The 16,748-nt window shown below is 37.0% G+C and overlaps 2 protein-coding genes across 4 annotated transcripts; both read right to left on the minus strand.

Moving 5' to 3' along the window:
• Positions 1-284: 284 nt before the first annotated feature.
• LOC117343819 (zinc finger protein 239-like) lies at positions 285-5,760 on the minus strand. 3 transcript variants are annotated; one of them, XM_033906336.1, is made up of 2 exons: positions 5,575-5,760; positions 285-1,659 (listed from the first exon to the last, which is right to left on the minus strand). In XM_033906336.1, exon 2 carries the CDS (start codon positions 1,638-1,640, stop codon positions 735-737), a length of 906 nt encoding a protein of 301 aa, XP_033762227.1. In that variant the 5' UTR covers positions 1,641-1,659; positions 5,575-5,760; the 3' UTR covers positions 285-734. The 3 variants fall into 3 exon arrangements, with proteins under 3 accessions (XP_033762227.1, XP_033762226.1, XP_033762228.1); XM_033906335.1 differs by having other exon boundaries at positions 5,549-5,759; XM_033906337.1 differs by lacking the exon at positions 5,575-5,760 and adding an exon at positions 5,201-5,542.
• A 7,779-nt stretch (positions 5,761-13,539) lies between these two features.
• Positions 13,540-15,956, minus strand: LOC117344303. Its single transcript, XM_033907007.1, has 3 exons — positions 15,764-15,956; positions 14,370-14,733; positions 13,540-13,965 (listed from the first exon to the last, which is right to left on the minus strand). Exons 1-3 carry the CDS (start codon positions 15,926-15,928, stop codon positions 13,697-13,699), a joined length of 798 nt encoding a protein of 265 aa, XP_033762898.1. The 5' UTR covers positions 15,929-15,956; the 3' UTR covers positions 13,540-13,696.
• Positions 15,957-16,748: the final 792 nt, after the last annotated feature.

The raw sequence follows: 16,748 nt of genomic DNA on the forward strand, positions 1-16,748 counted from the left end.
AGCCGACATTATTGTGGTAGAAACAGGTCACACGACTCGTGATTGTTGGATATGGAATTTATTTCACACGAGTAAGTTATTTTTTAAAAGTTGCAAAGACACTCGCTAAAGCTCATGTCTTTTGTAACTTTTAAAAAATAACTTACTCGTGTGAAATAAATTCCATATCCAACAACCACTCTTTGTGTAACCTCTATATATACCATATGTAAGCTTAAGTGTGTTGGATGATTAAAAATAAGCTTAAGTCAGTTTTGTTGCAAAAAAATAAAATAAAAAATAAAAAGTATCAAAAATTGTTTATTTTTCTTTAATCTAATAATTTTTACATTAAATTGGCATAACAATTGATCTTAGACCTCTAATGATAGGGGTGTAGGATGTTTATACCAGAGATACATACCCCTAAAACTTTCAAGTCTTGTCGTATATGATGTCAAAGCCATTAACACAAACATAACTGCATTAGCTCACAAGTAGCATACATAGTAACTAATAAACTAAAATCTGAAAATATTGCTATTGGTTGGTGACCATTGCTATGTGTACCCGGGTAGTTGCTTGTGATTGCTAAAAAATAGTGTCTTTTCTTTTAAATTTGGTTTCAAATAAACAGACCACAAAATAAAATTTATGATTTTTTTTAGAAATTAGTTCTGCTGAATTTTCAATTATTTTGTCTGAAAAATGTCACAGAGTTATTGAGGGCAGTATATTTTTTGTCTTACATATATCTAAGTACATTCCTTTTGTATGAACATTACCGGTACAAGTACATCTGGTTTAGAGGGTTTATTGTGAACCTTGAAATGTGTGTTCAGACTCCCTGTTTGAGTGAACGCTCGTCCACAAATATGACATTCATACGGTTTCTCCCCCGTGTGAATTCGGACATGGCGCTTCAATCCATCTTTATGGTTGAATCCTCTACCACAGTGTTCACAATGATATGGTTTTTCGCCTGTATGTATCCTACGGTGAGACCGTATGTGTCCTGCCTGTGTGAAACTCTTCCCACATATATCGCAATCATAAGGACGTTCTCCAGTATGGATCATGAGATGCCGCTTCATACACTCCGACTGTCTGAATCCCTTCCCACAAATGTCACACTTGAACGGCATCTCCCCAGTATGAATTCTGGTGTGTACCTCCAATGCCCTTTTCTGTCCAAATCCCCGACCACAAACCTCACACTTGTATGCCCTATAAGTTCCGTGGGTTAATTCATGACTCTGTAAAGTACCCTTCCTGGAGAAGCTGTTCCCACAGATCTGACAGGTGAATGGTCGTTCGCCGGTGTGAATCATGAGATGTTTTTTTAGGTCTCCTGAGGACTTGAACCCATTACCACACACCCCACATTTGTATGGTTTCTCTGTAGAGTGGGTCTTCAGGTGAAGTTTACGTTTCCTTTGAGTAGCAAAGAACTTACCACAGATTTCACAAACAAATTCTTTATTGTCTGATTTGGCAGCCTCTTTGCTAACAGTTGGTTTTTCAGTTGAAGAAGTCTGATCTGTATCTGTCTTATCCTCTGGAACAGAAGACATCAGTTCTGTTGTGAGCTGTTGTCTAGCTAACTCCGTTATCTCTGAAGCTGTTGGAAAAGTGCTCTCTGCCTTGAATTGGCATTCCATCTTTTCTGAATGTCAAAATCTGGAATAAGAAAAAAACACAAAATGTACCACTTAAACTACCCACGGACATTGAGAATTGACGATCGTTTTTCGGTTAAAAACCTTGAAAACATCTCTACCTGTATAAATTTGCCCACCCCCATTTTCATACTTTATTTCAGTACAAAAAAACTGTGCAAATTACATGAGTTTTTACAGTATACGGCAAGCAAATGGCAATGCATCTTTGTATAGTGACACAATATATATCAAGGAAATTTACAATTTTCTAATCCCAATTACAATAACCATTAACAAGGGCCCAATGGGCCCAAATCGCTCACCTGCAATGCAGTGATCTTATCATATATGGATCCTGCAGTTATTTGAAAGCATGCTACAGGACAAATATAATGTCTCTCTGCACTTTGGCTATTCACTAAAAGTCATTTAAAGATTTAAGCATACTTGATTGACGTGACCTTGAAGGTCAAGGTCATTCATTTGAACGAACTTGGTAGCCCTTCACCCCAGCATATGCTACAGGCCAAATATTAGGTCTCTGGGACTGTTGGTTATTGAGAAGAAGTAGTTTAAAGATTTTAGCCTTTTTGACTCTTGTGACCTTGAATGAAGGTCAAGGTCATTCATTTGAACAAACTTGGTAGCCCTTTACCTCAGCATTTTACAGACCCAATATCAACTCCCTGGGACTCTTGGTTATTTAGAAGAAGTCATTTAAAGATTTTAGCCTTTTTGACTCCTGTGCCCTTGAATGAAGGTCAAGGTCATTCATTTGACCAAAGTTGAGAGCCCTTTACCCCAGCATGCTGCAGGCGAAATATTAGGTCTCTGGGACTGTTGGTTATTGAGAAGAAGTCGTTTAAAGATTTTAGTCTTTTTGACTCCTGTGACCTTGAATGAAGGTCAAGGTCATTCATTTGAACAAACTTGGGAGCGCTTCACCCTAGCATGCTGCAGGCGAAATATTAGGTCTCTGGGACTCTTGGTTATTGAGAAGAAGTTGTTAAAAGATTTTAGCCTTTGTGACTCCTGTGACCTTGAATGACGGTCAAGGTCATTCATTTGAACAAACTTGGTAGCCCTTCACCCCAGCATGCTGCAGGCCAAATATTAGGTCTCTGGGACTCTTGGTTATTGAGAAGAAGTTGTTTAAAGATTTTAGCCTTTTTGACTCCTGTGACCTTGAATGAAGGTCAAGGTCATTCATTTGTACAAACTAGGTAGCCCTTCACCCCAGCATGCTACAGACCCAATATCAAGTCCCTGGGTCTTTTGGCTATTGAGAAGAAGTCGTTTAAAGATTTTAGCCTTTTTGACCCCTGTGACCTTGAATGAAGGTCAACTTTATTCATTTGAACAAACTTGGTAGCCCTTCACCCCAGCATGCTACAGGCCCAATATTAGGTCTCTGGGCCTTTTGGTTATTGAGAAGAAGTTGCTTGAATGGAAAAGTTGACGCCGGACGGACGGCCAGATGGCCGGACGGACGACGGACGCCGCACCACGGCATAAGCTCACTTGCCCTTCGGGCAGGTGAGCTAAAAATTATTACAAATCTAATCATACTGAATTAAATAACGATAATTTCAAAAAAAAAAAATAATATCAAATTCTATACTTTATAGTAGTGACTATGAAGAGTCTTTTCTTGTTGTAAGGGCTATTTATAACATAATCATCCTATTATCCAGTGAATTTGCCATGGTAATACTTGTGCATATGTCGCTAGTGTAATACCTGGAGCATTTTTCATTGGCCATCGGAAATTGCCTGTGAGGTAATAATATGGACAATGATTTGATATCATGAATTGAGAATGGTGAAATAAAACGGCTGACTCCATTTGATAAGGTACTCCACACATTATTTATCTAAGGCTTTTTGTTACACAACTAATGAATGTTTAAAATTATATGTGACTTTTCAATGACTAGTACAGTATGTACACAGTCACCTTCAACAGACAAATCACCAGGGCAGCATGTGTGCACAAAGGTGTAAAACATGTACGAGTTGTATTTGAAATTCGAAGATTGATGTACAAATTGTACGTACATACAGTTGTAATTGAAACATCATGTATAACATTCATTGGTTGTGTAACAAAAATCCTTACATAAACCTTACTTCCAACCTGAAGAAAATGTTCAGAAACACTCCACATTATGTCTATAAATCATATTAAAAGTTTTCAGGTATGTAAACAGTTTTTTTGAAACTCATCTCGAAGTTTCAATTTTTGCTTGCCAAGACTAGCAAAATAAAAACCTTCAAGATTTGTTCTATAAAATCTCATGAAATGAAAACTCATAAAATTTAAGATTCTTAAATTTCATGAGTTTTTGTATTTAAAAGACTATATATGTATATATTGAGTTTGTTATTACATTTTCGCGATAAAATTATTGTAAAGAATTTCTTTGTAGAAACAATATACATGTATATTATACAACTCTAATAAGATCCAAATATAAATGGGCAGAAAGATATAACCACACATACACATCACTTATAGTCGGTTCATAACATAGAACTCATTGTTTTTTCACTGGTTTTGGATGGGGCCTTTTTGCTTCCAAACTCATAACGAAAAATGGTGACTTTGAAAGGAGATTATAGGAGTCCCTGGGACATTTTGAAAACTTGACTTAACTATGAAATCTACACAGTAATTGCCTCTCTTTATCCATTTTCTAACTGATTTTCAATCATTATACAGATATTTTGATATCACTTTTTTTTATAAATCAAATATCAACAATATTTCTGTATTTGTTTATTCTTGGGTTTTGTTTTTGTATTTTGTTATTTTTGTTGTTGGTTGAAGCCAAGATTTAAAATTTAAATTTAAATTGAAAATTGAAAATTGAAGCTAATTACCACTAACTATGCATAGATGATATCTCAGAAGCCAAAATTAATATATAATTTAAGACAATTTCACTTCACTTCTGATTGTTCTGAAACTAAAAACTATCTGCAAAAATCTTCAACTGAAAAATACATATGATTCAGTGTTTGTTCATTTCTGAGAATGTTACAAAAGGTAGTCAGTTTCGAAACATATCCTCTAATCAGGTTGATTTTTAATGTGTGGTTATAGAGTCAGATATATTTGGACAGAAAATCAGACAGGAATATGGCAGAGAGGGAGCTTTGTCAACAACAGAATGGTCAAATATAGTTTGGTACTCTATCGCGTGCATACATGCTACATTTGTACGACCAAGGACATGTAATTTTTGTTGATATCTTGTTTCATGCTTACCAGGTGTGCACATACAGCTATTTGGGTTAGTTAAAGTTCACATGAATGCAGGCATATTTCAAAGTATGTATACTTTGCTATAAGCTGCATACATATGCATATAGCTATAATACTCCATGTTTAATTTTGCTGGTAGTCCTATTATAAACAAATGCATTTGAAGGATCACATCCTGATATTCAACGTTTATTATCAAATATTTCCAAAAAATATTTTTGTTATAAGTGGAACCTCAAGACTACTTTTAAATATAACACTGATTTAAAAATAAAAAGTTATTGAGACTGACAGCAGAATGTCACCAAGATCTGGGCCAGATCAGAGGAAATCAACATGTCAGGCCGCGGAGTCCTCCTCCAGACAGATGGTACCGTTGTCAGGGCCAGAGGAAACACTGGCTAGTGTAAATATACATGTTATAATACCATATGTATTGACCAATTCCATGTAGTATAAAATGGTGAAATAAGGAACTATCTTGATGACAATTTTCTTCTGTCACCTTTCAGCTTTCCACAGAAATTAAAGTACAATGTACATCTGCTGTACGTTGAAAGAACATATCATATCACATATTTTGAGATCATGCATACAGTTCTTTTTAAATATGAGATTCAACATCAGTATAGAACCTTACTTCACACACACTCAGCTGATACCTACAGCTGTAATTGTGTAGGATATCGACACAAGGGTTCGCCAGAGTTCAGTCTTCAACCGGAAATTGAAATTATCATTAATACCGGGCGCGTTCGTACAGACTCATCGGATGTTCTTAGGGCTGGTTCGAGTACGTCTTTAACATAGACACCTCCAGCTCGGTATAGCAATATACATACTATAATGTATAGGCCTAGATATGACAGTAATATCAACGAATGAAAGGATAATAATAATAACAAAAGCAACTTGACATGTTCACTTATAAAGCCTTTAGTTACATACCAAATAAAAAGAGGACATAGAATCTACTTTGAAGATTAAGAGGAAATACTGCAAGCGCGATGTCAGAAAACATTCATTCAGTTTCAGAATTGTGGATATCTTTCAGTTTCAGTTTCTTTTATTAGCTTAAGTTTTACAACTTATCACTAAAATGTAACAACCATATATAATAAGCACCCTAGCGGCTAGCACACCCTCACCCACTCACACCCACACGCTCTCCCTCCCTCAACCACCTACCCACAAAACACAGAAAATACATACAGTGTAGACAGCATTATTTTAAGCATTTCATGTGTACATACATTCCATGTATTACAATACAACCTAATATTAATCGTTATTGATTTATATACACACAGGAAATTAACATATAATTTCCCATATATAAAGCTATACAGGAGAGTGTCGAATGGCATATAAATGTATACTACACGTAGATATATATATATATTATATTTTTCTATATTCCTATCCGTTCTTTTCTCCTTTTAGATGCCGACACTAAATATTTACCTAGATTATTTAGATCTTTGATTTTTTCAAAATTTTGAAACTTAATAAACTTGAACATACTGGGATTATTGATAAAAATTGGCTTAAGGTATTTTGAACGAATGTCCGCATATAATGGACACTTAACTACAAAATGAAACTCATCTTCTATGTCATTAATATCACATTACATACATACTCTTTGGTTCCTATTTACATTTCTATATCTACTCCTTTCAATTTCCAAATCATGTGCTGATAATCTTAGTTTAGCGATTGCCTTTAAATATTTAACATCTTTAGGTTTTTTCAGATATGTCTGTAAAGATAGTGTTTCTACAAGATGATGGTACAGGTGACCTTTCGAAGACGTTTTAATAGTATCTAAACATTCTTGCTGGAAAATATCAATAAGCCTAGATTTAAACAGTTTACAGTGTGAATCATTTACTATAGTTAAATTGAAAATATATCCCAAACCAGCTTGGTTTAAATCTTGTCGCAAATTTGTGATCCATGGATCATTTCGTTCCACCATATCATCATAGCAGGATTTTAATATACAAGTATTTGTATTACGTAATTTTGACCAATATTTGAATATTTTTATCTGGCACGGTCTTCTCAAATCTGTTGTTGTTTTACCAACGATTAAAGACTTTGACATTAACCTTGATAACCACGGGCAGAACCTGGAAATAAAATACAACTATCTGGCGGGCTATAACACAATATCCGAAAGAAACACTAATTAACATTATATTTAGATACGGATATAGATGCATATATTGCCTGCATCCATTAATCATATCATCAATATAGAGGCTAGCCCGAGATTTCTCTGGCCCTGTCACCATGTCTGGTGTAGGGGCCCTACACCAGACATGGTGACAGGGCCAGAGAAACTGAAACTTTTGTAGGGTGGTAATACATGTAGTGTAAATTATGTAACTTTCGGTATTGCATAGAAACATAGAATAACCTATTTTTGTTTTCAAGCGATCACAACTATCTTTTGTCGGCGACCCCAGCAAGCATAAATAGAATTAAGGAAAAGTTTAATGTTTTGGATTGTATGCAAAAACATTCATAACAAAGACATTTGTAGTTCGGAAAAGCATTGGTATCGTATCAATAATATGTTGGATATATTATGGCGGTAGTATAATTATTGGGTATGATAGGGTAATATGGGGCATAGAGTAAATCGTCTAACCGCCCCAACAAAATCAATTTAGTATAAAGTGTTACTGTCAAAATTTGGCATCAAATACATTTGTAGTTCAATAATTTTCCCTGCTTGAAACCCGGACTACGGATATGCGTACAATGCGTGGTGTGTGAGGGCGTGTGGTGTGTAAGGATGTGTGAGGGTGTGTGGTGTGTAAGGATGTGTGAGGGTGTGTGGTGTGTGAAAGTATGTGGTGTGCAAGGATGTGAGGTGTGTTGTGTGTGTGGTGTGTAAGGATGTGTGGTGTGTGAGGGTGTGTGGCATGTGAAAGTATGTAGTGTGTGGTGTGTGAGGGTGTGTGGTGTGTGAGGGTGTGTGTGGTGTGTGAGAGTATGTAGTGTGTGGTGTGTGAGGGTGTGTTGTATGTAAGGATGTGTGGTGTATAAGGATGTGTGGTGTGTGGAAGTATGTTGTGTGTGGTGTGTGAGGGTGTGTGGTGTGTAAGGATTTGTGGCGTCTGAAGATGTGTGGTGTGTGAGGGTGTACGTGCTGTGTGTAAGGATATGTGATGTGTGAAGGTGTGCTGTGTGTAAGGATATGTGATGTGTGCTGTGTGTAAGGATATGTGATGTGTGAAGGTGTGTTGTGTGTAAGGATATGTGGTGTGTGATGTGTGAAGGTGTGTTGTGTGTGAGGATACGTGGTGTATAAGGGTGTGTGTGGTATGTGAGGGTATCTGGTGTGTGGTATGTGAGGGTGTGGGGTGTGCGAGGGTGTGGTGTGTGAGGGTGTGTGGTGTGTAAGGGTTCGTGGTGTATAAGGGTGTGTGTGGTATGTGAGGGTGTGTGATAACTGACGTTATTCCGTGGTGTTGACAGTCAGGCGTATATAACATGAGTTGTAATAAGGTGAATTATGTACAATGTTACTTGAAGCCTGGATTATATATTAATACATTGTAACTATGTTTATTGTTTTATATTATCGATTGATCAAAAACAGCTGTTGCTTAATCCTACACATCACTCCAAACAGCGATATAGCAATACTCGTCAGCCAATCACAGACTTATATCAGTATCCACATTTAATATTCGGAAACAGTTACATGTAAAAGGACAGGATCGCAAAAGTTGATCAAAGACATTACATCGCCCGTGAAATACCCGAATTCCCATACACTGTGTTAAAACACCGGTAAAACACTTTACCGAAACCCGTGTTGAACACCTATTGTATTAAACACATTTCCCGTACACATTATAAAAACACCCATCAGACATCTTTTCCCGTACACAGTATAAAAACACCCGTCAAACACTTTTTCCGTACACCGTGTTAAAACGCCCGTCAAACACCTTTTCCCCGTACAAAGTGTTAAAACACCCGTCAAACACCTTTTCCCGTACACAGTGTTAAAACACCCGTCAAATACCTTTTCCCGTACACAGTTTTAAAACACCCGTCAAATACCTTTTCCCGTATAAAGTGTTAAAACACTCGTCAAATACCCTTAGAGTACACAGTGTTAAAACACCCTTCAAATACCATTTCCCGTGCACAGTGTTAAAACACCCGTCAAATACCTTTTCCCGTACACCGTGTTAAAATATCCGTCAAATACCTTTTCCCGTACACAGTATTAAAACACCCGTCAAACACCTTTTCCCGTACACAGTATTAAAACACCCGTCAAACACCTTTTCCCCGTACAAAGTGTTAAAACACCCGTCAAACACCTTTTCCCGTACACAGTGTTAAAACACCCGTCAAATACCTTTTCCCGTACACAGTTTTAAAACACCCGTCAAATACCTTTTCCCGTATAAAGTGTTAAAACACTCGTCAAATACCCTTAGAGTACACAGTGTTAAAACACCCTTCAAATACCATTTCCCGTGCACAGTGTTAAAACACCCGTCAAATACCTTTTCCCGTACACCGTGTTAAAATATCCGTCAAATACCCTTTCCCGTACACCGTGTTAAAATATCCGTCAAACACCTTTTCCCGTACACAGTATTAAAACACCCGTCAAATACCTTTTCCCGTACACAGTGTTAAAACACCCGTCAAATACCTTTTCCCGTACACAGTATTAAAACACCCGTCAAACACCTTTTCCCGTACACAGTCAGTGATTTTTTTGGCATTGATTTGGGACCGAATACAGGCCGCTTCCCCTAAAGAAATTTTGCTGTATTTTTCCCATTTTTAGTTCATATTTTCCCAATAAGAAATTGTAAGTTTCCTTGTATGTTAATAAATATGAAGAAATATTGAACATAATACATTTCACATAATGTTTTAACAAGCCAATGCTACAATTGATTAATCATAGCTAAAATATGCATATTTAAAATGATATTAAACCATTGATTTGATGAATTTTTTTGAGCTTGGAAGAAAGTACATTTTTCCCCAAATTAAAAAATACAGCTATATTTTCCCAATGGAAAAGGTACAGGCCCCTGTGTAATTAGGATAAGAAAATCACTGACAGTATTAAAACACCCGTCAAACATCTTTTCCCGTACACAGTTTTAAAACACCCGTCAAATACATTTCCCGTACAAAGTGTTAAAACACCCGTCAAACACCTTTTCCCGTACACAGTATTAAAACACCCGTCAAACACCTTTTCCCGTACACAGTGTTTAAACACCCATCAAATACCCTTTCCCGTACACCGTGTTAAAATATCCGTCAAATACCTTTTCCCGTACAAAGTGTTAAAACACCCGTCAAACACCTTTTCCCGTACACAGTGTTAAAACACCCGTCAAATACATTTTCCCGTACACCGTGTTAAAATATCCGTCAAATACCTTTTCCCGTACACAGTATTAAAACACCCGTCAAATACCTTTTCCCGTACACAGTTTAAAAACACCCGTCAAATACCTTTCCCGTACAAAGTGTTAAAACACCCGTCAAACACCTTTTCCCGTACACAGTGTTAAAACACCCGTCAAACACCTTTTCACGTACACAGTTTTAAAACACCCGTCAAATACATTTTCCCGTACACCGTGTTAAAATATCCGTCAAATACTTTTTCCCGTACAAAGTGTTAAAACACCCGTCAAACACCTTTTCCCGTACACAGTGTTAAAACACCCATCAAATACCTTTTCCCGTACAAAGTGTTAAAACACCCGTCAAACACCTTTTCCCGTACACAGTGTTAAAACACCCATCAAATACCTTTTCCCGTACAAAGTGTTAAAACACCCATCAAATACCTTTTCCCGTACACCGTGTTAAACAACCGTCAAATACCTTTTCCCGTACACAGTATTAAAACACCCATCAAATACCTTTTCCCGTACACCGTGTTAAACAACCGTCAAATACCTTTTCCCGTACACAGTATTAAAACACCCATCAAATACCTTTTCCCGTACACCGTGTTAAAACACCCATCAAACACCTTTTCCCGTACACAGTGTTAAAACACCCATCAAATACCTTTTCCCGTACACAGTGTTAAAACACCCATCAACCACCTTTTCCCGTACACAGTGTTAAAACACCCATCAAATACCTTTTCCCGTACACCGTGTTAAAACACCCATCAAATACCTTTTCCCGTACACAGTGTTAAAACACCCATCAAATACCTTTTCCCGTACACCGTGTTAAAACACCCGTCAAACACCTTTTCCCGTACACAGTGTTAAAACACCCGTCAAATACCTTTTCCCGTACACAGTGTTAAAACACCCATCAAATACCTTTTCCCGTACACCGTGTTAAAACACCCATCAAATACCTTTTCCCGTACACAGTGTTAAAACACCCATCAAATACCTTTTCCCGTACACCGTGTTAAAACACCCATCAAATACCTTTTCCCGTACACCGTGTTAAAACACCCGTCAAATACCTTTTCCCGTACACAGTGTTAAAACACCCATCAAATACCTTTTCCCGTACACCGTGTTAAAACACCCATCAAATACCTTTTCCCGTACACAGTGTTAAAACACCCATCAAATACCTTTTCCCGTACACCGTGTTAAAACACCCGTCAAACACCTTTTCCCGTACACAGTGTTAAAACACCCGTCAAATACCTTTTCCCGTACACAGTGTTAAAACACCCATCAAATACCTTTTCCCGTACAGTGTTAAAACACCCGTCAAACACCTTTTCCCGTTCACCGTGTTAAAACACCCGTCAAATACCTTTTCCCGTACACCGTGTTAAACAACCGTCAAACACCTTTTCCCGTACACAGTGTTAAAATATCCGTCAAATACCTTTTCCCGTACACAGTGTTAAAACACCCGTCAAACACCCTCTGTCCCGTACACGTTACATCACCATAAAAACGGGTATTTATCGCGTAACGTAAATAATTTATATACCAAGAAATAATTACCATTGAATACCAAAAACAAACGAAAGATCGTTCTCCAATTCAAAGCTAGCCAAAGTCATCATCACGGTCCGCATTGCCCTTGCCCTAGGCAACATTGAAACACCTAACACCATTGACTGTATACCCTGCTTTAGTATAGAGAGGAAAATGGCATTCTCTAAGCCACCAGTCAAATTCACATCACCTAGAAAAAGGGCAGAGTTTTAAAACATTACATGTATATCATGTCCTCCACATTATGTCTCACTATGTACGCACTGATATAAATTTGATTTTCTGACAGAATTTTGTTGGCAGCCTTATTGGAATACTGGTATGATAGAAATCTCACCTGATAATTGAGGAATAAACTATCTATATTTTCGTTCAGTATTCCGAAATTTTAAGCTTAATATAAGTTCTGCGATAAGCATAGTGCCATAATGAGTTATCTAATACGTTCAATTAATGTAGACAACCAACATAACATATCCATACAACCCTGAAAGTAACTACCAATATGCCAGCTCATTAAACAGAAAACCTACAGGTTATCAATACATAGTTGAAATTAGGTTGAATATTTTGAAAGCTTTATATCCCAACGACCCAGTCCTTTTTATCTTGTCTTCTGAGAATCCAATAATTAAGGCAAATGTAACAGCCCCAAATCTGGAGGTATGAGACTTGTAGTCATGGGAACGCACGCTTCGGGTACTTTTTCAAAACAGCCTAGAAATGGTAGCGTATGACAGGGGTACTGTTGACGCGACAGAAAAAAATACCGAAGGCCTTGCCTCGAAAGGATTCACATTGCTTAACTAGCTTTAAGAGCAAGTTATCAATTCATTTCCTTCCAATGCTATCATGACACCCGAGCCATCTTGGTCCGATTCAGAAGGTAGCAACCTTAACCTAGCTAAGCCATTCTGGTCTCAAGCTGAAACATAGTGGAACTAGTGCATGCCCTAACTCACCTCGCCTAGCCCCCAACACTCAAAAAGGAAACAAAAATGCTGTTTAAATAAAGGCAGTGAGCAGATTTGCCTCATATCATTGGATACATACCAAAGGGAAAATGTTTATAAATTTATTGAGAAGCTCTGGGGCAATGAAAACGAATTATGAAAAACTGAATTTCATCAAAAAAAAAAAAAAGACATTTTGCATTTGAAGCTTCAGTCAGCAAAATATGTGTTAATTATGGCAAGCCAAGTTGTATTTTATTCACGGAGCAACGTTGATCCAGGATTTTACCGAAGTATATCAGAACTTAACTGTCGCTGGAGCGGCCTTACCCTGATAGGACGAATATGCTATGACGTCCATGGCTTGATGTTGAGTTGGTGGCCATAGCAATCATGACTTCCAAGCTCAACAATTGTAAGTCACGTCTAACGAAGCAAACTGCCAGTACCCTAGTTAGAGTTTATATCTCCGACTTACATGATATACAGGTACATATATGAAGGTGAATATTGTATACTGTGCTATATACTCGACTTCCGGTTTCGAATCCTATTCCGTGTGTGCAATCTTCATCTTTTGAAATTATAAATAGATGAGGTCAGAGACCTTCTTCAAAATGCATTGTAAGAATGAGTGTATGAGCAGTATATACCAACAAATAACCGGTTCGTCATTGTTTTTGTTGAAATTTGTGATGGATTGTTAGATATCTAAAGTCTGATAAGAAAGTAAGATACAATCATTAGTATATCGGGCAGTCTTTATTTAATAAACGAAAATCCTGATCTAATTGGAGGATCCAACCGTTTGGACAGCAATTATTGAAATTGGCCCAGCCTTTATGATATAGAACACGAGTCTAGAGTTGGTGGTGTCGTAGTCTGCGTTGCTGTTGTTGCTGCTGTTTTTGTTGCTGTTGTTGCTGCTGTTGTTGTTGCTGCTGTTGCTGCTGATGATATTGTAGTTGGTCCCGAAGTTGGCCCAGAAGTTGTTTCAGCAGTTGGTCCAGTACCGGAGATGCTGACGTCGGCACAGTTGATGAATGTTTCCTGATTACCACATCCAAGACAGCCCTCTCCCGTTACTTCGTCAACGCCCCAGTTATTTCCTGGTAACAAGCGTGAGAACATGTACAAACTATATTACCAATTACAATATAAATAATACCGGCTATGTGATATTTAATCATTTTTATGGAGATACAATAGACAACGAACATGACATTTTGAATAGATGACGCCGTCACGATAAATATCAAAAACAGTAATCAGATTATCTACTCTATTTTAAGCATTACTACCTGTTTCACTCTCTGTTGATGTTTTGTAACAAATGAACTGCCCCTATCTCATAGCATTTGATTCGTATGTAAAAGGAAATTAAAGTTGCGTATACATATACGTATATATTAGTTGTTATAAATCTATTTGTAATTCATGGCGCATGGAGCATTTGTTACTATAATGATACTAAGCCAACCTTCTGCCTATAACTGACTTATAATCACTGTACCTGCTTTGTAATACCATTGAATGACGCATTGTTCACACGTCATATCCGCCGGAAGTTGAACCTCGAGATCATAAAACCCAGTGTAGGTAGCCGGCCATTTTGAATCGCCGTTCGTGAATTTCAGAATATGTTTGTCCAAACACTCAGGAGAAACTGGCATGGTGACGTCATTGTTTGGACATATTCTGATCTCGAAGAACCCCATGTGTGACGTTGTGAGTTCAATCGATATATCGATTATCTGCCCCTTGTTGTAGTTTCTTGTGATGAACCCAGTTGCGTATTTGCCTCCAGCCTCATTTTCTCGTACCCCGTCGTAAGGGTCACCACATGTACCACATTTCCCGCCATTACTCAGCATTCTCTAAAGAAGAATATTAAGCCACCATTTGCATTTCAATGTCAAAAGAGAATCGATGTTTTTGTTTTTATAAAGTAAAACCTGGTCAAATAAGAGCTCGCACTACCTGCTATAGACACTTGCAAGCATAGCGGAATGTTTATTTTGTGCAGTATGTCTGATCTACATGAACTTTCTGTGTTATCCTTAAACTGGCGTTTTACGCATGTTTTTGCTGAAATTAACAGGTACCTTAACAAATTAAATGTCACAAGCAAGACCCATATCAAGTTACTTTCGTTCCATTGCAACAGAATAGTGATTATATGCTTGTAAAATATCACTGGATATGTTACCTCAATGAACATTTCAAAATAATGAAGATTTGCATTTGAATCATCTACGATTAATTGTATTGTTCTACTTTTCAAAAGAGTTTGTTTCGAACTACCATTACCATCAATAACTATAGTTTACATGATTTTTAGTTTTATTTTTATTTTTGAATTCCGATGAAAATGAAAAGCCTTTAACGTCTTAAACAAATGTCAGTATACTCTCCGAAAACATAACGAGATTTGTAATAGCAAATATTAACTAGGTACTTTATTGCAACCAAAGGAACAAGGTGACAAAGGACAAATCGTATTGCAACTTTCAAACGACAAATTAAGACAGTTATAGGTCGTTTACTTGGCTCAATTAGTTCGTATTTCAATTAAGAAACCAGCCGAATTGGTTTCCTTACTATGTAAGTGCAGGGGTGGCAGAAAAAGGCGCTTAAAGAAACTTCTTTTTGATTTGGTAAAAGAAACACCTATTTAAAATGGTTAAAAATAACCTATTTTGCGTGGTTAAAATAAAACCTATTTTGTGTCGTAAAAGAAACTATTCCTCGGTGTGAAAATGAAAATTCTATTTGGTTTTACGAATCCCGTCAAATCCTGATTATGTCATTTCATTCGAGGAAGTACAGAAGACTACTTTGATGTAAAACGTATATGGATTTCATATCCACAAAACACCGAAAAAGGGTAGGTCGTACACCACTTACCGGGAATCCCCCACAGAACAGTTCCATGTCATTATAGTTAGGTGTAAAGCGGGAATCTCCTGGGTAAAAACGCCATACAGTGGACCGCTGAGGGGGCTCAAGCATTCGACCGTGTCCCCACACAGACTGACAAAGGGCTAAACATAAGAGCGTGAACCTCATCATTGTAAAACAGTATGATGAATGTTGTGAGGGGTGTCTGTCTTTTATAGTCATAAACAAATGAAGATTAGATAGTCATTTACTAATAACATATTGGTAAACAAAATAGTCATTTACTAATAACATATTGGTAAACAAATTGAAGATTTAAATCAGAACATCAATGCCGCTATCGATATCAGTTCTTTTCTAGGTATGTTATACCCTATGTGACACCAGAGGATAGCGTAGTTAGGGTTATCTTTAATTAATATATCTGTATTTGTAAAACTAGCCTAGATATACATGAATGTATATATAGATGTAGATCTTGCACCTGTTGTAGCCTGTAGTGCTGAAGTTGTATAGGTAGTAATACATATGAATTTGATATTCAATAGAAATGATTAATCGCTTAAGGCATACAAACAACGCATGAATGATAAGGAGCATTGCTGATTATGATAGCAATATATAATACCATCTGCTACAGCGTTGACGTCACTCATACTTTGAGTGGGGACACGTGCTTTACACTAATGATTAGATTGTGTTGAAACGACAACTTCGAAAAATCTTAAATAAAAAAATGACAAAGGCTTTCGATTTCTTTATTACTTATTATTAGATAAACTAATAGATAGTCTATTATTTACTTGGCCAGGCGATATATGTTCTATTGTTTTCTTTACCAGGCGATATAAGTTCTATTATTTTCTTGACCAGGCAACGCCATGCCATTATGTATTACTTTTAGTAGACTATTGAGGAAACATGGTTGGAATTAACTACAAACAATCCAACGAACCACCGTTCTTTATTCTTCAGCATCTAATGTTTATAC

Source organism: Pecten maximus, chromosome 15 (assembly GCF_902652985.1).
Source record: "Pecten maximus chromosome 15, xPecMax1.1, whole genome shotgun sequence".
Classification (NCBI taxonomy): Eukaryota; Metazoa; Mollusca; class Bivalvia; order Pectinida; family Pectinidae; genus Pecten; species Pecten maximus.